The sequence below is a fragment of the Arachis hypogaea genome, chromosome 4, assembly GCF_003086295.3.
Source record: "Arachis hypogaea cultivar Tifrunner chromosome 4, arahy.Tifrunner.gnm2.J5K5, whole genome shotgun sequence".
Classification (NCBI taxonomy): domain Eukaryota; kingdom Viridiplantae; phylum Streptophyta; class Magnoliopsida; order Fabales; family Fabaceae; genus Arachis; species Arachis hypogaea.
The window spans coordinates 120610632-120638169 of NC_092039.1; the positions used below are offsets into that span (position 1 = coordinate 120610632).

The 27538-nt window shown below is 35.6% G+C and overlaps 2 protein-coding genes across 7 annotated transcripts; one reads left to right on the forward strand and one right to left on the reverse strand.

Moving 5' to 3' along the window:
* The first annotated feature begins 3385 nt into the window (after positions 1–3385).
* Positions 3386–27366, forward strand: LOC112797649 (uncharacterized). The gene is made up of 4 exons (XM_025840694.3): positions 3386–3563; positions 4565–4684; positions 26269–26417; positions 26618–27366. The coding sequence occupies exons 2-4, from the start codon at positions 4657–4659 to the stop codon at positions 27179–27181; spliced, it is 741 nt and encodes a 246-aa protein (XP_025696479.2). The 5' UTR covers positions 3386–3563; positions 4565–4656; the 3' UTR covers positions 27182–27366.
* On the reverse strand, positions 12364–21675 carry LOC112797646 (uncharacterized). Of its 6 annotated transcripts, none has more exons than XM_072236154.1 (3): positions 20807–21675; positions 16903–16957; positions 16537–16772 (listed from the first exon to the last, which is right to left on the reverse strand). In XM_072236154.1, the coding sequence occupies exons 1-2, from the start codon at positions 21173–21175 to the stop codon at positions 16931–16933; spliced, it is 396 nt and encodes a 131-aa protein (XP_072092255.1). In that variant the 5' UTR covers positions 21176–21675; the 3' UTR covers positions 16537–16772; positions 16903–16930. The 6 variants fall into 6 exon arrangements, with proteins under 6 accessions (XP_025696474.1, XP_025696475.1, XP_072092255.1 ...); XM_072236153.1 differs by having other exon boundaries at positions 16537–16821; XM_025840689.3 differs by lacking the exons at positions 16537–16772; positions 16903–16957 and adding an exon at positions 12364–12899.
* Positions 27367–27538: the final 172 nt, after the last annotated feature.

The following is a 27538-nucleotide window of genomic DNA, read 5'->3' on the forward strand; positions in this document are numbered from 1 at the left end:
TGATCCTGCTCTGGCGTGTGCATCATGGAGCACAATGTGTTCTTATGCCTTTCATGATGTATGCGCCGCTACATTATTTCGCTGAGCTAGTACGCACGGCTTCTGGGATTGGCGTAAATTGCAAGACATTGAAGATGCCGGCCATATGGTTTGCTGCCGTAGGGGGTGTTGGCATCTTCTTGGTAGCCGGTTTGATGATTTTGGTGGTGGTCTATGGTGCATGGCTATACAATAACAAGAGAGGACTGACAGTGAGGGAAGAGTGATCAGTCCAAATGACATAACACGGACTCTGGAGAATAAATGATGACTCATACAGCTTTGTGTTGTGTTTAAATAAGTGAAATTGGACTATGTAAACCTAACAACTTATTCTGTCTTGCTAAAGTTAGCCATGTTGAATGTGTGGATCCTGCATTTTATGTCTTTCTTGATAAAACAGACAAACAGTTAAAAACTAGTAGGAGACGCAATTTATTTTTTTCTTTTTCTTTTTCTTTTTTTTTCTTCATTTTATTTTATTTACATTTTTTTTAAAGTTGGGTACCCACTAAGTTTACCTAGGTAGAGAAGCTGAGAAGATGGTGTCTCCCCTTTTTTTAGGTCGAAGAAGGTGGTGTGGCTTATTAAGTATTAACTACTATGACCATTGAGTTCGGCCTTGTTCTGCAACCTCAATCAGTTTTGTCATGGTACTTAGAGTCTTAGACTGTCGAGGCAACATAGGAAAAATGTTGATCATTAAGAAAAAACTTCTTTCACTGCTCCTTTGAGTTATTTCAATTTTTTTTGTTTCCAAAATTATATCACTTTTAGTCTTAAAATTAAGCAGCTGAGATATTACGTCTCCGGTTGTGCATTTCTTCTACTTGCATCAACTAATTGACGGTAATTGCAACTAAAAAATGAAGACACAACCAATGTTACATTTAAAGAACAAGATTCTAAAACCATTACTAAACCGCATTGGAGAAAACTTTGCAACTTGGCATCACAGCACACGCATACCTATGCTTATATTCTTCAAAAGGGGCAAATATTTCTATCTCCGATCAACTGAAATCCAGAGGATAAATTCATACGCTCTATGATATATATAACATACTCCAAGCATTCAATAATCAAGCACAAAGTTTGTTACACAATCCAATTTAGAAGTTACAAACAGCAAAACATCATAGCACTGAACCGAGGTCAAAGAAGTACAACTTCAAATTACAAAGACGAGTATAAACTGCAAACAGCCACATAAGTGACATTTATTTTACATTGGAGTTATAGTATGCTTTTCTCAGAAAGAGCAACTCTCTCACTTAGTAACATATATAGTGCATATTGAGAGATAGCAAATTCAAGGATGAAGATCATGAGAACTCTCCGGCTCAACTGTGCCAGACAACTTCTGTCCTTGCATTTGGTTGCTGCTTTTCCAGGAGCATACTGCATACCACCATATGAAAAAAATTCCTAGTAATGTAAGGTACAGTGCATTGATTGGATTATCCGATTCAGCAATCATGAGGATGCTCCAAGAGAAGAACCAAACAGAGTGCATGCGGGTGAATTTTGCACGAAGAAGAATTATTGAAGCAACAGCTGAAACAAGCACCATGTAGCTGAACAATTCAAGCATGGGAATCAGTATGGACCTGAAGCCATGTTCTTTTTGCAGTTCCTCGACAGGGAACAAGAATAATGGCAAATGATTTCTGAATAGTGGCAGGTTACATAGCAGGACAGACGTATGAAGAGCCATAATAGTCGAAATTGCACATGATGCTACTCGTATTGTAATTTCCTTATTCGGATAGTACTGAAATATATGGCCCGGCAACATGCTTCTCCAAATTTCATGATAGATGGAATTCCTTTTGACACCCAACATCCTCAGTCCCATAAAATCAACTGAAGGCTCTTCACTGACACACACCCAAGTGGGTAGATTGTCTGGGTTCTTGCTGCACAGATTACTACTTACAGTGTGCAGTAATGGAGACGTGTAAACTGATCCAAAGCAGTCTTCAACCTTGAGAATAAAAGAAAGTTAGGAGGAGAATCCAGAAAGACATTGAAACCAAACAAGTTTCACAATGATGCCGAAGGCCTATATAACCTTTGTTAGCATGTAGACATGTAGATACATACTTGAATCTTATAAAGACTGTTAGCATGAATATTTTTACAAAAATGCTACCTGTACATTAAAATCAGTCACAAAAATTAGCCACTACATATTAAATATATGTATTGGTTAACTCATTTTCAATATATATTTTGTATTTTAACATATATTTTATACCATTGGTTGATTTTAGCGTACACGTAGCAAGGTTGATATTTTTATGTCATATCTAACTCTTATTAGTAAATATGTATTCGCATCTAGTAAGAATCAGCCACATAACATCTTTTTCTTTTTTTAATTTTAGTTATGATTTTAACTTACCAAGCTCAGCCTACTACAACTGCATCTATCCTACTCTAATACAAAATACACAAGGCCTTCATCATATTCTGCGAAAAAAGAAATGATCTGGGGCTATTTGTGGAACTAAAAGAGCTCAATACTTAATTTTTTTTTTTCAGAACACTCTTGTTATGTAAGATTAGGACAAGTGAGTTACCATAGATTTCATGTGTATTATTATCATACTCTCTAGAACATGCTATCCTAGGTTGTTTTCATTTCTTTCATATATTTTCTACTACGAAGATTGTTTAGATCATATGCACCCATATGATTAGGTTATTCACATCAAGATGAAGATGGTTAGAATAGTGGCAAGCAATTTTAGTGAGAAAGGATATCTAATCACCGTACAGAAGTTACTAAACTAAAGCTGAAAAAGACCAAGAGAACAGTAACAGAAACACAACTTTCGCTCACCATCTCCGTAGTAATACTGGAACTTGTGAAAAATACATCATTGGGGCCTTGAGCAGTAGGATTGGGAATTTGTTGGGCCATTGAACCAAGCATGGAAGAGATCAGGGATGAAGTTGAGAGAGAGAATTCCAGATCAACAAGGTTGTGAGTCCACAGGTCAGCAAAACGATGAATTCGTTCATTTCATCGAAGGAAAAAGTTAAAAAACGCGTTTGCCGGTATGATCTTGCTTGACTTGGATTAAAAAATAGAGTAAACGAAGAAAAATCACATCATCTCTGATAAAAAAAATAAGAGGAATTAGAGAACAAACCATGGAAGTAACTGACTCGGATTAAAAAATTGAGTAAACGAAGGAAAATCACATCCTCTCTGATAAAAAATAAGAGGAATTAGAACACAAACCATGGAAGTAACTGACTCGGATTAAAAAATAGAGTAAACGAAGAAACATCACATCATCAGCTGATAAAAAATAAGAGAAATTAGATCACAAACCATGGAAGTAACCGCGTTTGGGGTCGGGACCTTTTACCTCAACCCCCATTGATTCGGTCTTTTTTGATATCTTCCAGAGCACACTCCACAGTTTTTCGGCTTTCCAACAAGGATCATGGAGTCAGGATTGATGATAATGAAATCTGTGCAGCAGAACTCAGGGCAAAACGACGCCAGTGTAAGCACTAGTCTACTGCTAATCTGTTCCTCTGCTCTTGCTTATTATCATGGCCATCGCAATCAAAGTTGTAATTCTTGAAATTTGTAGTCGATAGAAAAAGATAATTGCAACAAAATCTGTAAAGTTGTTCCATATATGCAGTGTTATGTTGCTAGTTGTTGTTTGATGCAGAAGAACTGATTTCATCTGTTCCCTGGATCAAATATTTTTTTTCTAAAACTATATTTGTGTCTTGTTGCTGCAGATTCCGAAGCTAATAAATCCGGTTCTTGTAATTGATAGAAATCTTGTTATGACTAAGCCAAATTTTTTTGGGTTCCATTTTAATCGTTCTTTTTTTGGTCTTTGATCGAGCTTGTTCATGCTGTTGGATGTTTAGTTTGAGCAATTGGGTTTTTGTCCAGCTTATATCTCTTTTTTTCATTTAGGTTTGGATTCTATATGGATCGGATCCGAGAGAGGAAAAATCAAAGTAATTTAAGAATCATTCCCAAAACATAAATTCTTTTTATTGTGCTACATCATACATTTTTTTTTTCCTTTTTACGTTGTCTTCCACGAAGAAGTATAAACAGGTTCTTAAGGACCAGGAAGGATGTGCCATTTTTGTGATTGTGATAAATTTTTTACAATAGCTTTTAATAATGCATAGATGGTTTCTGTTCATATCCTAGTTCATTTTTTAATCGGATCCAAAATAATAAAATCCAATCAATAAATATTGGTTAAATTGACACCTATCCAACCTAAAAGAGGTCAGATACAAAGAGTTATTTGACTTCTACTTGTTCAAATTAGTAACTAACTGTTACCATCTTTTCTATTCATTTAGAAATAAGATCTCAATAACATCTCTACAAAAAAGAGTAACCAACAAAAAGTAGTTATTAACTTTGTATCTATAATTATAAATACTCTAAGATCCTTAACTATACTTCAAACTCAATATACTAAATCTACTTAAAATATTGATAACTTAAGTATTGGAATTTTTGCAGATATTATTCTCCACCTCGTTACGAGAAACTCAGACAGCTTCATCTCTACAAGAAAAGACATTAAACTTTTCATTAGAAGACGTCTGGACTCCATGTTCAGCTTCAATCCATTCGTTTCAGGTAATTTTGAAATAGCTTATAAGTTAGTAAAATTATAATGAATAAATTGAAAGATGGTCCAATTATATTAGTAATTTTACACTGTAAATTTAGTAAAAAATTGTGAACTTGTTTATAATAAACGCATATTTACTAAAAATAATTTATTACATATATATATATATAAGTAAATATCAAATTAAAGTAAAGAAAAATAATCAATTATATTTTATTTTTATATTGATAAAAAAAATTAGTATTAGTTTTGTTTACTTTGCTTTGTTTATTAGTACAAAAAAAGTATATAATTAATTCAAATTTTTCAACAAAATTATTAGAGTAAATATCAAATTTAAAACTTTTATTTACAAAATTAATTTGTATATATTCAAACTGAGTAATAGATAAATATTAGTTGTAAGGACTAAGTAGTAATAAACTATTAAAAATATTGTGATATTATTGAATTGCTGTAGTTATTATTCCTATAATATAATGCTGTTAATTAAGTAAAGAGAAATTTTTCATATACAAGTCTTTACAAGTTATTATATTAACGCGCTTGAACGTTACTGCACGTTCTTCTTCCTCTTCTTCTTCTTTTCTTTCGTTTCTTACTTTCTCTTTCTCCTTCTCCAACCGTTACTGCACAATTTCACTGCACCGTCTTCTTCTTCTTGCTGCACATTCTTCTTCCTCCTCTTCTTCTTCTTTTCTTTCGTTTTTTGCCTTCTCTTTCTCCTTCTTCATTTACGTGCTTTTCTCTTTGTTTTCTTTTTTTGTTATTCTTGATTTCCATTATTTTTTGATATCAAGCTCTGAAATCATTTTTGAAGAAGAAGAAGCAGCAGAATATGATGAGGAGAAAGAGAAAGAGTTCTGAATTATGCATAAAGTGTCCTTTGGGTGTATTTCTGTAATCGTTTGGGTGTATTTCTGAAGTTTCATTATTTTCAAAACGATTTCAAAGCTTGATTTCAGAAACCATGAAAATCGAAAAAAAAGAAGTAAGAATACCAGTAATAAACGAGTAAAACAACTAATGAAAAGGCAAAGAGAATAACGAAGAAATATCGTTTGGGTATATTTCTGTAATCGTTTGGGTGTATTTCTATAATCGTTTGGGTGTATTTCTGAAGTTCTATTATTTTCAAAACGATTTCAAAGTTTGATTTCAGAAACCATGAAAATCGAAAAAAAAAAGAAGCAAGAATACCAGTAATAAATGCAAGTAAAACAACTAATGAAAAGGCAAAGAGAATAACGAAAAAATATCGTTTGGGTGTATTTTCTATAATCGTTTGGGTGTATTTTCTATAATCGTTTGGGTGTATTTCTAAAGTTCCATTATCTTCAAAACGATTTCAAAGCTTGATTTCAGAAACCATGAAAATCGAAAAAAAAAAAACGAAGTAAGAATACCAGTAATAAACGCAAATAAAACAACTAATGAAAAGGCAAAGAGAATAACGAAGAAATACATGGAGGAGGAGAGGAAGAGGAAGAGGAAGAGGAAGAGGAAGAGGAAGAGGAAGAGGAAGAGGAAGAGGAAGAAGAAGAAGAGGAAGAGGAAGAGGAAGAGGAAGAGGAAGAGGAAGATGAGTTGTTCATAATCTACGGTGAGTGAAGAGGAAGAGGAAGAGGAAGAGGAAGAGGAAGAGGAAGAGGAGTCGTTCATAATTCACGGTGAGTGTAGCGCTTTGGAAACTAAATAACGCATTAAAAGACTCTAATGTGTAGCAACTTGTAAAACTTGTAAGTCAAAAAAACTTGTATGTGTAGCAAGCCTCGTAAGTAAATATAGGAACAAAATACGTTAATAAACCAAATGCTTTTTAAAATGACATGGATCTTCCATATCTATAAAAAGTTACATCAAAATTCTAATTTACATTTTTAAATAAATGGAATCGATCAAATTCAATTTAAGCAAACACTAAATCGAATATAGATTCTATTTGTATGCAAATTTTGTTCAAGTATAAATAGAAGCTAATAGTTTTAAATTATATACACCTACTAAATCGAAACAAGTAAATTTGATTTACACCTATTAAATCGAGATTTATACATGGTATTAGATTGGTAAATCAACTCCATTAGCATCCATTTATTATGAATTTTTGTTTTTTTTAATACTTTTAAATTTTTATTATTATAAATTTTTAGTATTTTGTATACTCTCTATTTTAGAGATTTTTAATATTCTTATACTATTAGTGTTCATAAAAATTTTTTAGTAAAAATATTATATATGCATAAAAAATTAAATACTAAATTAATCGTTATACAATTATGTATAAATATTTTTTAACTTATTTTAAAATTTAAATTATACAATTGTGTATTCACTAGAAGACGTTTGGATTTCATATTTAGATCCAATTTATTCGTTTCAGGTAACCTTAAAAACAATTTCTAAGTTAGTAAAATTATAATGAATAAATTAAAAAATGATCTATTTATATTAGTAATTTTACTATGTAAATTTAGCGAAAAATTGTGGATTTGTTTATAATAAACGTATATTTATAATTGTGGACTTGTTTATATACATATATATATATATATATATATATATATATATATATATATATATATATATATATAGTGTTAGATTTAGCTTAATTTTAAGGGCAATTTACGTTTTTAAATTGTTTCAACCTCAAATTTATGCAAATGCATTGTTTCAAAAATGGTTACGCAATTACGTTGTTTCACTATATTATATAAACCGCTACTGGCAGTAGCGGTTTATAGATGCACAGAAACCGCTAGAGCCAGCAGCGGATTCTGTTGATATTTGGTTCTTCATAAACCGCTGCTGCCAGCAGCGGTTTATGTTTGTTGAAATGCGTGCGTAAACCGCTGGTGGTCATAGCGGTTTACGTGTGTTCTGTGTCATTGGGTTCCCTATATAAACCATGGAGGTGCCAAATGTGGAGAGGTAGAGTGTTATTCACAAATGGATGGGGAGGATAGTTTTGTGGCTCTGGTCGATTGCTCTGGAAAAATTCAAAAGAGCAAACGCCACGGTGTGAAATTCACAGATAGAGAACCAGTTAGTATTTTTATTCGATCTTCAAGTACATTGGCAGAGATTAAGCTCAACATACTACAGAAGCTCGGTACCTGTGGTACGAAGCAGGTTAAAAAGTTGTTTTACAAGATTTCCATTACTGTTGTGTCAACCGGCGTGCGGTTTGAGACCTTTGTGATTGGGTCGGATGAAGACCTGCAGGTCTTGTTTCACTGCAGGCATAGTTTTCCGGAGGTGAGGATACCTGAGATGTTTGCGAAGTTGGAAGATCGTGTGGATAGCTCTGGGGCATCAACACCGGGTCCTCAGTCGACCACACGGGGCGGTGCATCGACATCACTGCTTGTGGTAGCAGCGGTAGTTCTACCTCCCGAGCCAGAACGTGCTGAAGTTGAGTTTGAGGTTGGACCGGATCGAGTTGAGAATGCGCTTTGTGATGATGATTCCGATGAGGAGCCGCTCGATATTGGTGGGGACAGTGAAGATGATATACCAATAGGTGCAGCCCATGGAGGTTCCGGTTCTGCAACACAAGAGTACCATCCGCACCTGTCGTCTTTGAACTTGGAGGCCATCGGTCAACACCAGAATGTTAAGGCAACATTCGATGGACAGGGTATGCATGATGGGACAGGTTTGACTGAATTTCAGATTGGCCAATCGTTCCAGAGTAAGGAGGAAGCTGTGCTGAGCGTGAAAGATTACAGCATTCGGCGTGGAGTTGAGTACAGGGTTATGGAGTCAGACAGTCTAAAATACCAAGGGAGATGCAAGGAGTTCGGTAACGGATGCACGTGGTTGATCCGGATAGTCATGCGAAAAAGGAAGAGCACATGGGAAGTTAGGAGGTACAACGGACCACACACGTGTATGGCCACATCGATTTCGAGCGACCACAGGCAGCTTGATTATCATGTGATTTGTGCAAGAATTTTTTCATTGGTTAGAGCTGATGCGTCAGTATCGATTAAGGTGTTGCAAGAGGCAACAGAGGCAACATATGGTTTCAAGCCAAGTTATCGGAAGGTGTGGTTGGCAAAGCAGAAGGCAGTAGCACAGATCTACAGCGATTGGGAGGAGTCATATGCGGATCTGCCCCGCTGGATCCTTGGGGTCACGTTAACCATGGACGGTTCCGTTGCTCTGCTGAAGACCTCCCCGGTAGAATGGGTGACCAGGTTGATGAAGAAAGAGTCTACTTTCATCGCATGTTTTGGACATTCCCTCCATGTGTTGAGGCATTCCGCCACTGTAAGCCACTCGTCAGCATCGATGGGACACACTTGTATGGTAAGTATGAAGGGACATTCCCTCTGTTCTTTCCCATTGTTCGGAGGTAAGTAAGCAGACCACCTAATTGTAAATATAATGAGACACAAACTCGAAAAACACAACATACTCTTTTTTAACCTATGAAAAAGACATAAACCATACCTGGATGCCAGTGGAAAAGAGAAATAATCAAACCCGGACGGCCTCAACGAGGGAAAACGCCAGAATATCCAACTCTGTAGCAACTGGAGGGGACCCGCAAGGTTAGTCACATTTCTGTTTGCTACCCGACACATACATCGGTACAACCAAGCCAACGCAGCCGAACCCCAGCTATATCGCTCCATCTCATCAAGGTTCGCCACAAATGGCAACCACCGTATATGTACCCGGTTCGCACTCTTGTCCCCAAATAACTGAGTAGATAAAAGCATCATGATGTAGGCACGTGCGTAGATGCGAACTGTCTCCTCGTTCGCATCTGGTAGTAGCACACTAAACCTCTCGTGGAACCATGTAAAGTGGATCGTCATCTGCTTGACCTTATTCGGTGGTGGCAGCTCACCAAATAGGTCCTGAAACCACTCCTAGGCTGGTCGACCACCCTCAATGTATGTTTCAAACTCACCTAGGCAACCACTCACAGCCTCCCCATCGACAGGCAACCCAAGCTGAAAAGCCACGTCCTGCAATGTCACTATGCACTCTCCAAAAGGCATGTGGAACGTGTGCGTCTCAGGACGCCACCTCTCAACGAACGCACTAACCAATGGCTCATCCAACCAGAACCAATGGCTGTTTAGCCTGGCCAAATGGTACAATCCAGCCCTCTCTAAATACGGGATGATCCTATCATGCAGGGGCATATTCTGTTGCCGTCTCACACTGTATATACACCTAGTGGGCTGCAAAAAAACAGCACAATAAATGCAGGATACAATTAAATTCTCCAATCCATAACGAAATTCCTTATCTAATAATAACACATATCTTAAAAATGTCAACAAATTTTTGACCGGTGAACAAATTAATCCCTAAAACCTATAAATAAGTAGTCAATAAACTAGCGAAATTAATTTGTAAAATATTTACTACAATAGCACAAATGACAACAAACTTAACTTATTACATAACACCCACAATTATAAAAGTATTACAAACCTTAAACAATAAAATTCCAAAAAAAAAATCTTTATATTCTAACCTTCATACTATTTTTAAAACTAAAAGGGACTAATCTATAAAATCCGTATATGCTTGCATTCATATCATTTTTCTAGCTAAAAAATTGCTAAGCCTAAAAAAAGACCAAAATAATTAACTAACCTCGTCACCAATGGAACCGGCAACATGAGCAACACCGTTCAGTCGGTACATGCTCCTTTTGTCTTCTGCCATGATATCCCGCCGGAAGTCGCAGCTCAAATACCTCGGACCCCCTCTCAACTTGCTCTGACCTCTCTCTAGAATTTCCTCTCCCAACCTCCAATTGCATAATCCGCGGCTGGCTCAGCGGTTTATATAGTGATGCATACTTAACGTAAACCGCTATAGCCTCTAGCGGTTTACGCATACATCCCCACGCACATAAACCGCTGCTGGCAGCAGCAGTTTATGACCATCTTCTCTCAAGCATAAACCGCGATGGACTGCCGCGGTTTCTATGCTGCATTTTTTTAGCAGAATCCGCTGCTGGCTCTAGCGGTTTCTGTGCATCTATAAACCGCTACTGCCAGTAGCGGTTTATATAATATAGTGAAACAACGTAATTGCGTAACCATTTTTGAAACAATGCATTTGCGTAAATTTGGAGTTGAAACAATTTAAAAACATAAATTGTCCTAATTTTAATGTCATAAATGAATAAAATTTTGTTTTAGTTAAAATGGGATGGAAAAACGTAAGGACGATCACCATAAATATTTTTATAAAATTTAAAATTTTTTACTATACGATTTCTTTTTAACTATTGTGATTATTTATATAAAGTTAAAAAAAATTATTGCACTTTTGTTCATTTTGCTGTGGATACAATTAAAATAACGAATAAGATTAAAAAGAACAAGTAAAGAAAGTTTTGAATTTTATAAAAAAATTAGTTGTAATCGTTAATTTAGTTGTACTTCGTTACTTTAGTTTTATTGATAATCAAGATTCTATTATGTATTTATAATTGTTGTAAGCATTTTTACAAAATTTAAAAATTTTATTGTACTAATAATTACAGCTAAAATAATGAGTAAATTATTTTTTTATTCAAGTATGTAAATTTAATGAATTTTCTTTTAAATGAAACTAATTGACAAATTAAAAAGACAACATTTAAAATTTAAATACATTCATGATTAACTATGATGCTTTAATATTATTTATATTTAAATTGATATGCACAATTCTAAGGATAAATATAAATAATATTAAAGCATCATAGTTAAATTAAATAGTATTTAATTGTATATCAATTTAAATTAAATAGTATTTAATTGTTGGTTATAATTTAATAAATCTTTAGTAATAGTAATAAGTAGTAATCAATTAAAATTATTTGTGCGAAGTAGTTAATAAATTATTTTAGTCTTGCAAAGATAAATGTACAGGTATTTTTAATTTTTAATACTAGTGAAGTAAAAAAAAAGTTTTTATTTTGTGTCATAGTGAATGATAAGAGTATTTAACTTTTTTATAATAATAATAATAATAATAATAATAATAATAATAATAATAATAATAATAATAATAATAATAATAATAATAATAATAATAATAATAATAAATAACATTAATAATAATAATACCAGTATAACTGAAAAACATAAAAATAATAATAGAGTATAGCAATGGAATAAGTTTTTAGTAGTGGCAGTGCTTTTAAATTTTGGGTTCTTTTCCAAATTTTTTATATCTATGAATCAATCCTTTAATTTCTTCTAATTCTTTTTTACACCCAGGTCCTTAAAAAGCTCCTCTTTCTTTATTATATTATAACTAGGATTGATTCTTCTTCCTTTTTCTTCTCATTCTCGTAAAATTTAAGTTGCTATATACTTTTAATCTTAATATTATTATTGTTATTATTTTTAATATGCATAATTGAGTTATAAAAATTATTTTATGAATATAAAATTCTTTATATTATATCATGAGATTTTTATTGTATTTTGATCTCCGCATATATAATATTCTATCGTTATATTGTGTCATATGATTTTTTTAATTCTCGTATTTTCTAAATATTTATTATATATTATTTTTGTCATTTATAAATATCACTTTTTCTTTTTCTTTTCAACAATTTATATTTTTTTTACTATCGTTTAGTTGTAATGACATTATTGAAAATGTATAGAATTGTGATTCATGTAAAATAAAATTAAAAAAAATTAAATATTAATTACTAAAACATTATATTTATACTTGTATTTTATCTAATAGTTTGATCTTTGTATTATAATATTTATATTTTTTTTATGACGGAAAAGAAAAACAACCAAACAGAAAAGAAATAGAAAAACAAAGTCTTACAGGACTAAGAAGACGTAGGACGATATCGTTGAATACTCAACTTAAACTCCTTCTAAGGCACTGAAAGCTCGACATGCTAAGAGTGTGATCCTATCGCCGTCTTTGCTATGGTGCCTGCTACGGTGTTTGCATCTCTCAGAATCAAGCGAAAATCAACACACCACTTCCAAGCCATAATATCGATGACTTTAAGAACCAAAGGATCTACACAACTAGCAGTGTCGTGAGAATTGGTAACAAGATTGTAAGCCTCCAAAACTATTTGTTTCACAAATCACATCTCTTTGCACCAAGTCCTAGACTAACAGAAATCCTCTCCAAATAGGAAACAACTCTCCTTGAAGAATATTGCAGTTCTCAATTGTCCCCAAGCAGCCACCTTGCCAGTTTCCATTTCAGTCCCTGCTAACACAGGCAAAACCAATCCGATCATCAGAACCAGGATAACTAGCATCACAATTGATCTTAAAAGTACCCAACAAATGGGGAACCCAAGAGCAACTAATCATAGAAGGAATAGAAACTCGTTGCAATTCAAAAACATTTCGAAACTCTTTTTCCAAGGCTAACGCCATACGAGCCACTTTAAAGGGTGTCCAAGGCTCTTGATGATTAAAAATCTCATTATTCCTAACTCTCTAAATTCACCAAAGACCAGAAAAAAATCTAAAAGTATGCTCTTTGCTATGGCACAAGAATCAATTCTTCAAATCTAGAGGGTGACAAGAAATCTCCAGAGACTACCAAACAAGTTTGGCTTTTGGGTAACCCCGAATACAATGAGAATTGTTTCTTGGCAAATCAAGCAACTGGGGCAACTATCTGAAGGAGTCAAGCCTCTTCTGAAATGGAAAACAGCAGTGGGCAGAGCCTCTCAAAGACAAAACCAGGCCAAGAATTTGATCTTTTTCGAAACAAGCTGACGTGTAACACCCTAATATTCAAATCCTTATACTCGAGTCATAAGTCAATGATAATAAGGTGGTACGACTCTGAAGAGAAATTTTTTATATACATAATTATAAGTAAAATTGAAAGGAGTATTAATCGAGAAACCTGAAAAGAGTAAAAATAAAATCGTGAAGTCGTATCACTCACGCATCGACAGCTAGAAGATAAAGCATGAGGTCGAAAGCGTTATAAGGATAAAGTCATAAAGGAGAATAAGAGAAGGACAATATATAGATATATAACATAAGTAAATAGCCACTAGTCGCAACCCGCAAAGTTGAGGCTGGCTAGGGTATAGTATGAAAGTAGTTGACAACAGTATTTTCTAATCTCTCCCAAAAGAAACATAAGAGCCTCTATAGGCAAGTTCAAACGAGTTCAATACATAATATAAGCTTTTCAAAATAAAGGTGGAGAGATTCTAAGCAAAATATAAAGTGGAGAATATAAAGATTTTCGCCATCTCTCAGATGAACCATAACTCACTTCTGAGCACCTGGACCTGTATCTGAAAAACCAGAGATATATACGGAATGAGAACCCCCGACCCATGTGTTCCCAGTTCGGTAAAAGTGCCAAATAAATACAATGCATTGTAATAAAAACTCACTAAGCATCCTAAACTTCCTTTCAATAATTATTCACCCTATGTTCTCGTTAATCCATAAACAGGCAACTGTCATAAGAAAATGTTAAATCTAATTCATATTTTTCGTGCTTCCTAACTTTCTCACTCTCCAACAAATCAGAATCAAAATCACAAACAAAACCATCACCAGCTATTCTGTCTCAGCAATTCTATATCAATACCTCATATCCTTGCCTGGAGCAAGTGAAATCACTTCACTGCGTCTATCCAGGGAGCTCAAAGTATCTCAATAATCATCATCATTATTCAATTACATCATCAACTCATCTCATCAAGAACAGCCCTCAGCGTCAACTGACACCAGCATGAGGGACCTCTCAGTTGTACAAACACAAGCAATACAGGCATGTAATACTCAATAAGGTACAAGCAAGTAGAATAAGTAGCACATAATCAAGTAACATAGCATATATTATATGGCAATCCAAAACAAATAGGCAAACCCAAACAATTCAAGCATATGCAAATGATGTATGCCTGCCCTATGGCGATGAGTCTCATCTGTCGATTATAAAGCCAACCCGACAAGTCCTGGTAGCTAACCGTTAGACTGTCCCTTTGTCGTGCATCCCCAACTCGAGTTATTCACAATCATAATCATAATCGCACAGCACCACATTGGTGTTTATCCACGGGGGCGAGCTCATCCAAAACTTTTACAGTATCTGGCCACACTTACAACATAGGGTCAACAGAATCTCGGATCTCAACCTGGAGCAAGTGGAGCCGACCCACTGCATCTACCCAAGGAAGTCCGAAACTCAGATAGTTTCACAAATCTCAAATCAATCTCGGCTGGAAGCAAGTGGGGGCTAACCACTGCATCTACCCCAGGAGTTGCAAACCAAACCCGGAGCAAGTGGAATCAATACCACTACATCTACCCAAGCAAGTATATCACACCACATCCCAAAGCAAGTGGACCAATGCCACTGCATCTACCCAAGCAGTATATCTCACCACATCTCGGAGCAAGTGGGGCAAAACCACAACCCTTGCTTCCACCCGGAGAGTCTCTATACTAACCAACCTGGAGCAAGTGGGACGCAAGCACAACCCTTGCATCTACCCAGGAGGTACGTTCTCATATGCCCAGAAGGAACCAATAAGGGGATCCTAACCTCCTACCATCTCGCTGGGGGCGATTTTACAATACCAGGAGGAACAAGGAAGGGGATCCTCACCTTCCTTCATCTCTCTGGGGTCGCACTTTCGAGAAAGAGAGCTCAAGATAAAACAATCATTCAAAGCCATATTTTCATTTCCAGCCATAAATCAATATTTATCATAGCCATCCGGCTCATACATAACCCATAACCAGCCAATAATCATTATTAAATACAGCCTTTTGGCTCACGGCATACACCGCACTTCCATCATCATCCTCAGCAACTCATACAGTCATCATTAATCATAATTCATCATTACTCTCTCTCTACTTCACCCTCAAGCTACCACCCTTCCTAGTACCTTCTCGTTTCTATGCCTACTATAAGGCTTTAAGAATTAAAGGGTGAGAATGGAGGCTTAAAAGTCTGAAATTCGGCTTTAAAAACTCAAAATCAACTTTTGTTGAAAACAGGGTCACACGTGTGCGTCGCTTATGCGCACGCATGGAGAGCTGAAAAGAAAGTGACGCGTGAGCGTCGTCCATGCACACGCCTGGGAAGCAGAAAGGTAGTGCGACGCGTGCGCGTCAGTTACACGTACGCGTGGGTTCGTTTTGTGCTCCTTGTACAAACCCAGCACGATACCAGCGCAACTCTTTGGATTTTCTACTGGGAACTTCTCATCAATACAGCGACGCGTGGGCGTACGTTTTCTTAAAAATTTTACTAAATCTGAAAAAGCTGCAGAATTTCATTTTCAAACCTCAAACTTCTGCCACACATAACTTCTTCTACAAAATTCATTTTTCAACCATTTTTGAACCGTTGGAAAGATCATTGAACAAACTTTCATAAAACTCTAATTTGGAAGAATTCATAACTACGAGGGCCGAGTTATGGACTGCCTAAGTTGGTCAAAAATCAGTTTTTACCAAAAAATAGGAATCACCAATTTTTCCAATGTTCACAAGCTAAATCCATTTTCACTCATCCAAATGACCACAACCCAACCACATTCACATAATTACACTCAACCAAAAACCAAACCTATCTCATCTACTCAATTTCACTCAAAACTATCAAATTCCACACCTCAATTCTTCAAACCTTATTATTCAATAATCAAACCAATTATTCACACATTCAATATCTAAAATTCATCCAATCTCTTATATCATCACGCAATAAACACATCAACTTAACTTCCTTACCTTTTTCCGGTCTTCGGCCTAAGATTTACGGCCTCCGGCCCAAATTCACAATTTAAATACATATTCCACAAACCAATATTCATTATCCAATTCATCAAATTCTCAACACACCAAACATACAAATTCACACAATTTTCAACCCAATCATTAATTTGCATTACATATCAACTATGCATATTAGTATCAACCTTTTACATAATCCAAACTTAATCATAGGGGCATCTAGCCTAGGAATTCTCATCACACCACACGGTACTTAAATGAAACTTAAACTGTACCTTAATGACGGCGGTTCACACTCGAACTTGAAGTCTCTTCTCCAAGGCCCACAAGCTTAAACCTCCACACCAAAGTTCTACAAGCAAGTTGAATCTTTCCATTGTGCACCAAAATCACCAAATACACTAACATAACCGATTTCACATATATACATCAACCTAGTGTTCATGAAAATGATAAATCACAAAGATTGGAGGGTTTCTCACCTTAACCCACTGAAGTTTGTGATGAATATCACCCATGGCTCGTACTAGAGCACTCCTAAACAACCAAAATTATAAAATTACTCAACACCCATAACCAAACTCAAATTTAAGGGGGAAAACGAAAACTGGACAAAGAAAAGTGAAATACTCACCACAAAACTTAGATAGAATTGTAGAGGATGAGAAGAGCGATGCGTGGCCATAAACAGCTCGTTAATCGGAGTTCCGGATCAAAAGTTATGGTGATTTGAAGTTTGGTGGAGTTAAGATTTTCTCTCTTCTTCCTCACTTCTCCATAGCTGCGCCCCAAACCCTTTTTTTTAGGGTTAGTGAGCTAAAATACTCATAACTAATGTTTATAAATGCTGGGTCTTGGGTCCGGTTCACTTATTTTTGCCCGTTAGCCCAATTTTGGGCCAAAACCTTTAAGATTAGAGCTTTAAACCGTATTCTAAATATTTTTATCTTTTCGAATTATAAATTCTTATTTCTTAAAACTTCTAATTAATTTTCTCAGCCACAGTACCGAACAGATCACAGCCGGTACTGCAGGTCAAATTTCCAGTGCGCATTTTTATTCAGAAAACTATGTTTTTCGACTCAGAAAAATTCACTGAGTCCAAATATCATATTTAAATTATCAAATTCTGATTGCTAGAATTTTTAACCATATTCACTCCTATTTAATTTATTATTTAATTAATTACGATTTGACCGGATTTTACATGACGCCAAAACCAAAGCCAATTCCCTTTCTTCTCCCATCCAAACAACTTCTTGTAGAGCCAAAGGTAGCCATTGCGAGCATCATAAACCTTAGGCGCCTCCCCAAACCAAGTCCAGCCTACCACTGAATTCGCTTGCACATTCGGGTTGTAGGAGAGAATGTTGTTATGCAAAACCTGGTGAAAAGGAGAATAGACCTTCTCAAGCTGCCACTTTCTAGCCGACCAAAGATCTAAAATCCAAATATCTGAATCAGAAATGTGAACATAGTCCATCTCAGTAGAAAGCTGTCCCTCTTTTCTCCGTTTAGAATACCAAAAATCCTGATCCAAATCCCCAATGCACCATTCAAAACCATCCTTTAGAATATCCCAACTATTAAACAGACTCCTCCAAACATAAGATCCTTTAGACGCAAAGTGGTTGAACTCGTCACCCAAAGAACAACGGTATTTATCTGCTAACAATTGAACCCAAAGCTTGTGGGGGTGATGAAATAGTTTCCAAACTAGCTTTCCAAGAAGAGAAATATTAGCACAAAACAGATCTCTAATTTTCATACCATCAAACTTCTTTGAGGTGATCAACACCTTCCAGCTAACAATATTTAACCTCCAACCATTGACATAGCCTTTCTAGAGAAAAGTCCTCGTCATGTATGCTATAGAGTTTGTTATTCCTTTGGAAAATAGAGAGACTTGCATGTAGTAGTTAGGAATAACAGCCACAACCGAATTATCAAACAGAGCCTACCCGTCCTATTGAGTAAACGCCCTTTCCAACTGACTAGCCTTCCCCGGATGTTATCCAAAACCTCATTGAAAGATGCTCGGGTCACCCTAGCATGACTAAGAGTAATCCCGAAATATTTACCTAAATTTTGGACAAATCTGATGGATGACAGCCCATCAAAGATTTCTTTTCTTGTTGTGGAAACATTACGGGAACATAGCGCTTTAGATTTCTCCAAATTAATCTTCATCCCATAAGCTTTACAGAAGCTCTCCAATCCTGCCATCACATTTTAGACTCGACACTTTTTCGCTTTACAGAAGAGAAGCAATTCATCGGCAACACATGAGATGTAATATTCTCGAACCCCCTCTAGAAATAGCAACCAGCTTCCACCAGCCCGTATCAACTTGATGGCTGATCAAGCAGAACAATCTCTTTATACACAACACGAAAAGATATGGTGACATAGGATCACCTTGCCGAAGACCCCGACGAGAAGTAAAACTATCCAATCTATCACCATTCCAGAGAATAGACAATGAAGATGAAGTGACACAACTCATGAATAATTTAACTGTAAGGATAGGAAGACCGAATTTCACGAGTGTCTGATTCAAAAACCTCCAATTGACTCTGTCATAAGCTTTATCTAAGTCAATCTTAAATGCCAGGGTTCCTTTTTTCGACTTAGTCTTTTTCATGAAATGAAGAACTTCTTATGCTATAATGATATTGTTTAGGGATCCCCTTCCTGGGATAAACCCCCCTTGGAGAGAGCCAACAATATCTGAGAGATGAGGCCGGAGTCTGTTGACCAGGACTTTAGTGATAACCTTGTTGATCACATTACAGAGACTAATAGGTCTAAAATCCTTCATCGATACTGGCGACTTCACCTTGGGAATTAGAACCAGAAGAGTCTCCATCATCCTTGAATCAATAATACCCCCAGAAAAAGCTTCCCTAACCATATTCCAAACATCAGACCCAATAATCTCCCAGTATTCAATAAGCTTCAAATCCATCTAGACCCGAAACCTTAAAAGAATTCATGCTAAAAATAGCTGTCTTAACTTCCTCCATAATCACAAGTACAGTAAGATTACAGCAAACTTCCTCATTCAAAGAAGGAAGTGGAACTTCATCCAGACACCCTAAATCAACATTCTCTAACTGACAGAATAAGCTATTGAAGAAAGATTTAGCTTTCCAACTAAGAATCTCTGGATCTATCTCCCACATGCCGTCCTTGAGAAAAAGACCATGAATCTTATTTATCTTCATTTGCACAAGAGTATGAGCATGGAAGAAGCTAGTATTTCTACGCCCAAACTTCACCCACTATTCTCTGGATTTTTGAAACCAAATGAGTTCCTCTTGTACAAGACTGTTATTATAATCCTCAATCAACTGTTGCTCTTTTTGACGCATGTAAAAGTCTTTCCTCTCTTCCAAACCCTCCTGAAGATAATTAATTTGTCGCTCCAGTTCATATATCCTAACAAAAATATTACCGAATACTTTAGAATTAAATTCAAGAGAATTATTTCTCTGCACCTCCAAGATCTTGCTTTGCACTCTTCTAAAGCTATACCACCAAGACCGTTTCACAATATCTTTATAACCAAGATGAGTTGCCAACGCCGCCATAAAACGAAATGATCTATTCCTTTTTAGCTGTGGGCGCCCTTTACAGCGCACCAAGATAGGACAGTGATCAGACTGCAATCTATTCAAAATTTCTACATAGGCCTTAGGAAAAAGAGATAACAATCCAGTATTAATACAAATTTGGTCAAGTTTTTTCGTCACTTCAATACTATTTTTCACCCTCCTGTACCAAGAAAAACGCCTCCCTATAGTCTTCAAGTCAAACACAACACTATCCCCTAGAGAACTAGCAAACTAATCCGCATGTCGACTTGAGAAATGGCAGCCCTTAACTTCATGAGAGAATAAGACTTCATTAAAATCACCGAGGGCAATCCAAGGCCATTGAAAAGTTGACGAATGAGCTACCAAGTAATCCCAAAGCAGACTTCTGGTATTATATTGAGGGCCACCATAAATAGCACTACACCTCCAAACCACACTTTCAAACTGAACTTTGATCGTGACACACTGATCGCAAGTATCAACCAATTTGCAACAAGTTCCTTGCAGAGAAGAAAGAAACCATATGCCACCCATATGTCTTACTGCCTCTTCTATACCAATAGGATAGTATCCAAGTCTTTCCTAGAACAATTTCAAATGTTGGAAGGAAACACGAGTCTCAACTACAATAAAAAAAACAAGTCTAAATTTTCTAACAAGTTCTTTACAATTCACCCGGGCTAACTTATTGGAAGCACCCATAATATTCCAAACTAAAATATTTAAACTATTCATAAAAAGGACAAGAAAGTATTAAAATTGATGAGAATTAACTTGCACCACCAACCTCACTAGAAGATTTAACTTCCTTTTGATTCATTAATGAAGCACGGTTCTCCTGAGACATGCTCGCAATAGCAAGTAGCGTCGCAGCTCCTTCAAGACCGCCATGTGCTCCTTCCTTGTGGAATGTTGTTGCAACATCTTCCTTCTGAGCCACATCAACAGAAACCAGCAGCGGTGGCGCCACTCCCATACCTAGTGGGATCTCGGGTTGATCCTCAAGCACCGGTGCTTCCCCCACTGCACACCCAATCGGCGAGGTTTGCAAAGATGCTGAATGCAGATGTTTCCTTATGGATGGTCCTCGTGTCATCGGCGTCTGAAGGGGAAAATGGCATACGCTGCAGTGCATCACGCTCGACCCAATCTCCATGCCCACTGGATCCGCGTGAAGACTAAAGATTGGGCATTGTTTGACCACCTGAACCTGTGTAGGAGTGTTTTGTTCCTTGGGCCTTCAATGTAGGTTTGTGGCCCAAATTTGTTTTTCCTTTCTTCTGGACCTGCTCCCAGCTCACATATCCATCTCTACTTTCCTTAATGAAATTAGCGCAAATCCCAAGCAGTGAACCACCCCCAGTCCCATGTAAAGACTCACACTTAGGTTTAGCATGCAAATTCTTGCAACCATTTTCGCCTAAAATATTGGCCACATGTGTTTCAATTATTTTTTGAATTTGAACTTTTGGTTCCAACGAAGCGCTGCGCTACTCCTCACCTGTCCAGACTCATTTCTTTTCTCATCCATGGAAACCCTTTTTAAGCATTGAGACTTATCAAGGCCATATCTTGCACAAGCTTCACAAAGCATAGTTAAACTTTCATATTTCACGTTGTATGTGACACCCTCAACAATAATATATTTTTTATTATTAGCAATTCTAGATTTACTTGAACACATGCACGGGTCTTCCCCTCTCTTCTAGTTTGGTGGCCAAATCAACTTTTACCGAGACTCCTATCACAGCTGCAATATGTACCATTGCCTACTCTTGATAACACCAGATTAGGAGATTGGAGACCCAGATCCAGACTAGTGTCAAACCGAAATATTGTTCACTAGGATGGAAATCAACATCCTATGATTTTATCGCAATGCGATGGCCCTCAATCAACCAAGGACCACCAAACATGACCTTCTCATGATCCTTAGCGGCATAGAATTTCACCAAAAAATATCCGAAACCCACATCTAGCAAATTGAAACCTCTTTTGATGCGTCATACTACCCTCAACTTATGAGAAAGAGCTGTGGAACTATATTTCTGATCCAGGACCTTGATCACTAATGCTTCTCTATAAGGTTCGGCCAAACATGTCTTCGCTTCTTTAGTAAAGCTTACACACGGTGGCTGAAAATCACCCTGCCTATTAACCATTGTTGCGATACCATTTCCTGATAAACATTCGACAAGTGCAAAGGCCTTCGACTTTACTGCACCAATGACTTTATCTTGAAAAGAGACCTTAGGAACCTTCTGAAAATCATCCCGAGAATAACCATCCTTATCACCGAATCCACACTCACCCACATTCTCCCCCTTATTTTTTCTAACGGTTTGGCCGTCATCCTTTTTGTGTTTCGCCCTTAAATCCTCGTTCTCTCTTTCTCTCTTTCACTCATTGTCTCTCTTGTTCACACAGGTCAAATATTTTAAAATATTTTTATAATATTTATAATTATATAACCTAAAAGGACAAATAAATAAATAAAACAAGATAAAAATAAAAACAATTATATAAAATCAAATGAATGAATTTCAATCGAATATTTTTATAATTTTACTTATCGTCTAATTTATGTATAAATATTTTTATTTTAAATTAATTTATATATTTTATAAAGTTTATATCCATCTAAAACTGGCAATGGGTAAGGTAGGGAAGGGTTTAGACACTACTCTAACTCTACCTACGGATTGAAAACTTTTTTAAAACTCTACTCTACTCTATCTGCGGGTTGAGAATCTCTCAACCTTAACCCTACTCGCACCCTAAAGTTCTAAACCCTACCCTACCTACCTGACCTTACCCGCAGAAAAATAAAAAATTTTTAAGTAAATATAAAATTCAACCATTCCAAATTTCATACATATTAATAAAATAGAAAATAAAAAACTAAGTTCAAATTAAAATTAAAAATAATAAAATTTAAAAAAATTTAACATAAAATTACAAATAATATGATTATCAACTAACTTAGTGATTATTTCAAATTTTTATAAGAGGAAGATTGTGGGTTTAACACTCACTTTTTTCATTGCATACATAACTTATATATATATATATATAAAGAGTGCGGATAGAGTAGGGTAGGGTAGGATATACTCTGAACTTGTACCCTACCCTACCCGCAGGCAAACTCTCACCGCACCCTATCCTATCTGTAGTGGAACGGGTACACAACCCTACCTAAACGGGTTGGTTCTGCCAGCCCTACATCCATCTTACTCTAGCGTAATGCTGGTTCTAAACTAGTTCCTTGTTATTACGGATACAGGAAGATTAATGTATTTAGAAACCATGCTTTGCATCCTGTTCTAGTCTGATGACATTCTTATCGTTATTGGATGAGATAGAGACCTCATTTCTAGCAATGCAAATCCTCAACGCTTGTTTTACATTTCTGAAATGTAGGTCACGTCAATGTTTAATAGTATATGTATTAATTCGGACCTCCTTGTAATTTTTTTCCCCTTCTTTGTTTAGACAACTACAGACGCTGAAAATGTTGATCCTCTTACCAAAACCATATCATCCGAAGGAAAATTTATACATACTATATGGTCAGGGGTGAAAGGAATGGATCCTAAACTCCGCGGTGCTTTCTTGTTTGGGGGTGCTGTGTTCCAAGTTCATCAGTTGGCAAACATGACGAGCTCTGCCACATTGGATTTCCAAGCCGGAAACCTTTCAGGCACCGATCTGAATTTTGGAAAAGCATTCTTTACATTATTTCCGGAGATGGTACGTATCACGGCCTTCATTTGGTGTTTTTTTCTAGAGGTGATCCTGCTCTGGCGTGTGCATCCTGCAGCTCAATGTGCTCTTATGCTGCTCATGATGTATGCGCCACTATATTATTTGGCTGATCTAGCACGCAAGGCTTCTGGGATTGGCGTAAATTGCAAGACATTGAAGATGCCGGCCGTATGGTTTGCTGTCGTAGGGGGTGTTGGCATCTCCTTGGTAGCGGGTTTGATGATTTTGGTGGTGGTGTATGGTGCATGGCTATACACACACAAGAGAGGACTGGAAGTGAGGGAAGTAGTGATCAGTCCAAATGACATAACACATACTCTGGACAATATATGATTACTCATACAGCTTTGTATTGTGTGTAAACATAACAACTTATTCTGTCTTGCTATAAGTTACTCATGTGTGATACTTGATAAGATAATGGTTTATGGATGGACGTGTTTGATTATTCAATGTTCATTTTTGTTCACTATTCATTTATTTGGTACTCTCTTCATAGTACTATCCATTCGTATTCAATGGATGGAAGAGCACAAGCAGCTGTGGAATTCTGTTACCTACGGACTGTAGTACTGATATTCACTCTTTAAAGGTAGGGGTTAATGTCCCTTACCATGGTATTTTCCTATTTCTCCATAAATTGCAATTGGAGAATTCAATCTTCACAAACCAGGGATGCAAAGTTATGATGGAGTTATTGTTATTTATTATCTAGAGTCAAAATATAAGTGAATCACTGTGTGTTTTGCATAGGATGCTTGAGACTTTCACTATAAACATATGGTACTTGGGCTTCCAACTTGTATTTGTCACATGACTTTACTGTCGTGTTGTTTGTGAGTAATGATAGGTGAACCTACAAGATATGGTCATAATCTCAATGAGTCCGAAATTTATGACCTAATGCAAACTGTAAATACTAATTCTGAATCATCTTATTTCTTACCTCAACCGAATCTATATTTTCATGAATCATAATTTAAAAAAAAGTATAATAATAGATTGATTAATATGGTTAAATTATACTTGAAATTTCTATACTTTCACTCAACTTTCAATTAGGATAATATAAAAGCTGTCAATCAAGTCCTTATCATTAAAAAATTTGTAATCAAATTTCATTCACCTATTGATATCTTTGTCATGTTTATTATTATTATTTTTGTTTTTTATCTCTATCAGAATGAAAGAATAGACTACAATGAATTGGTGACAATGATGTAAAAAGGCAATGCTGATGTGGGTAAAAGGGAAAGAAAAGGTAGTAGTAGTTTTAGCAATGGATTTAGAGAACCACTACCTGTATGTTAAGAAAATAGAGTATGAGTTTCTTCTTTTTTTGGTAACACAGAAAATAATATAATACCAACAAAATAATACCAACATTAATAAACGCGTTACCTTTAGCTGCAAGTGTATGTTTAGCAATGGAGAATCAAATGCATCACATCAGTTTACTAAACAAGGCTGAACATCATACTTACTCCATCCTTTTCTCTTTTTCTAATTATAGTATTGAATTTGGGGAGTTGTTCTTGTGTGATTGATATACAATTTAACAAACATCTCATGAAAAAATTCATCATTAATGTCCCGTTTCCATCATAATTCTCTATTTCCAACACTAAAACAATGGCATCGTGATTTTGTGTTGAATTTTAGTTAAGTATGGCAGAATCTATTGAATCATCATGTCTTTTTATTTTTAACAAATAAAGGATAATTACATTGGAGCCAACAAACAATTTATCTAAATACTGGCACCCTTCCTATTGAGTCATCATCTCTTTTTTTTTTTTTGGTCACGGGATTATGTTTTCTTCTCTAATAAAGTAGAAATGACTAAAATTATAAATCAGAGTTTAGTTTAAACGTTTTTAATGCGAAGATAAACGGACAAACACATTTAGGAGGGGATAATAAAAAATTGTGTAAAATATAAAAATTAAAAAATCAAACAAATCACAATTCTTTTATAGATAGTTATAGACAATGTCTCTTTTTTTTATTAAATTATTATTCAAATATTTTTTATTATTTAATTATTAAATTAACACTCTATAATATTTATGTTATAAATTATTTTTTACGAAATTAACTAATTTTTAAAAATTATTCTATTTATCTTAAAATCTACACCTAAAATTATTAATTTTTAATTCTAAATTTTAAATTATAAACCTAAACACTAAAATAGATTAATATTAACTAAATAAAAATTATTTTTTATACTTTTTTTTAATTTATATAATACAATAATTTTTATTATTGTATTAATATTTAATAATATAATTTTTTTTCACACATAAATAAAAGATTTTTAAATGTGGAGACAAATATATTATTATAATAAGGGCATTACAAATACACATATATATTTATTATTTGTTTTCTTAAAATTCAATGGGGGATACGTCCCTGCTTCACAACTTCACATAAAGTAAGAAAGAAGTGAGAAATTTACTATCATTCTTTGCCCCTAAGGAGAAGCATCAAAGCGCGTCTATCAATCTGTCACCAAGTTTGGGAAGAGATCCTTTGTTAGCAACGGAGTTGTAGTAATGAAGATGGATAATGGAGTCCAAAGAGACATGGAAGAAGTGGTGCAAGCTCACAAGAAGTCAAGTAAAACGGTAAAACACCATTCCTTGCTTTATTCTTCTTCTGAGTTTTTATCTTCTTGCCTATCATCACCATGATCAAGGTTTTCAGTAGCAGTTACAGCTTGTGATTACTTTGGAACTGTTATGGAATAATAATATATGGTTCAGAAATATCACTTAGTCTTAAAATTCAGAAATGTTTCCGTTTATTTTTTTTCTTCTTTGTTTAGACAAGCACAGACGCTGAAAATGTTGATCCTCTTACAACAAACATCTCATCTGAGAAAGGATTTCTACATTCTCTATGGTCAGAGATGAAAGAAATGGTTCCTAGTCTCCGTTTTGCTATCTTTTCTTGGGCTGCTCTGACCCAAGGTCTTCACTTGGGACCCGCCAAGAGAACTGCCACATTGGGTTTCCAAGCTGGAAACTTTTCAGACACCGATCAGAATTATGTACAAGCACTTTTCAAATTATTTCCGGAGATGGTAGATATGGCCACCTTCATTGGGTGTTTTATTCTAGGGGTGATCCTGTTCTGGCGTGAGCATCCTGGAGCACGATGTTTTCTTATGCCCATAATGATGCATTCGCTGCTATATTATTTGGCTGATCTAGCACGCAAGACTTCTGGGATTGCGGTAAATTGCAAGACATTCAAGATGCCGGCCATATGGTTTGTTGCCTTAGGGGGTGTTGCCATCTCCTTTGTAACCTGTTTGAATAGTTTGGTGGTGCTCCTTTGTAAATGGCTATACAATAACAAGAGAGGAGTGACAGTGAGGGAAGAGTGATCAGTCCAAATGACATAACACATAATATATGATGACTCATACAGCTTTCTGTTTGTGTTTAAAATTTAAATAAGTGAAATTGGACAATGTAAACCTAAGAATTTGTTCTGTCTTGCTAAAGTTAGTCATGTGTGATACTTGATAAGATAATGGTTTATGGATGGACGTGTTTGATTATTCATTTATTTGGTACTCTCTTCATAGTACTATCCATTCGTATTCCCTTACCATGGTATTTTCCTATTTCTCCATAAATTGCAATTGGAGAATTCAATCTTCACAAACCAGGGATGCAAAGTTATGATGTACTTATTGTTATTTATCTAGACTCAAAATATAAGTGAATGACAGCGTGTT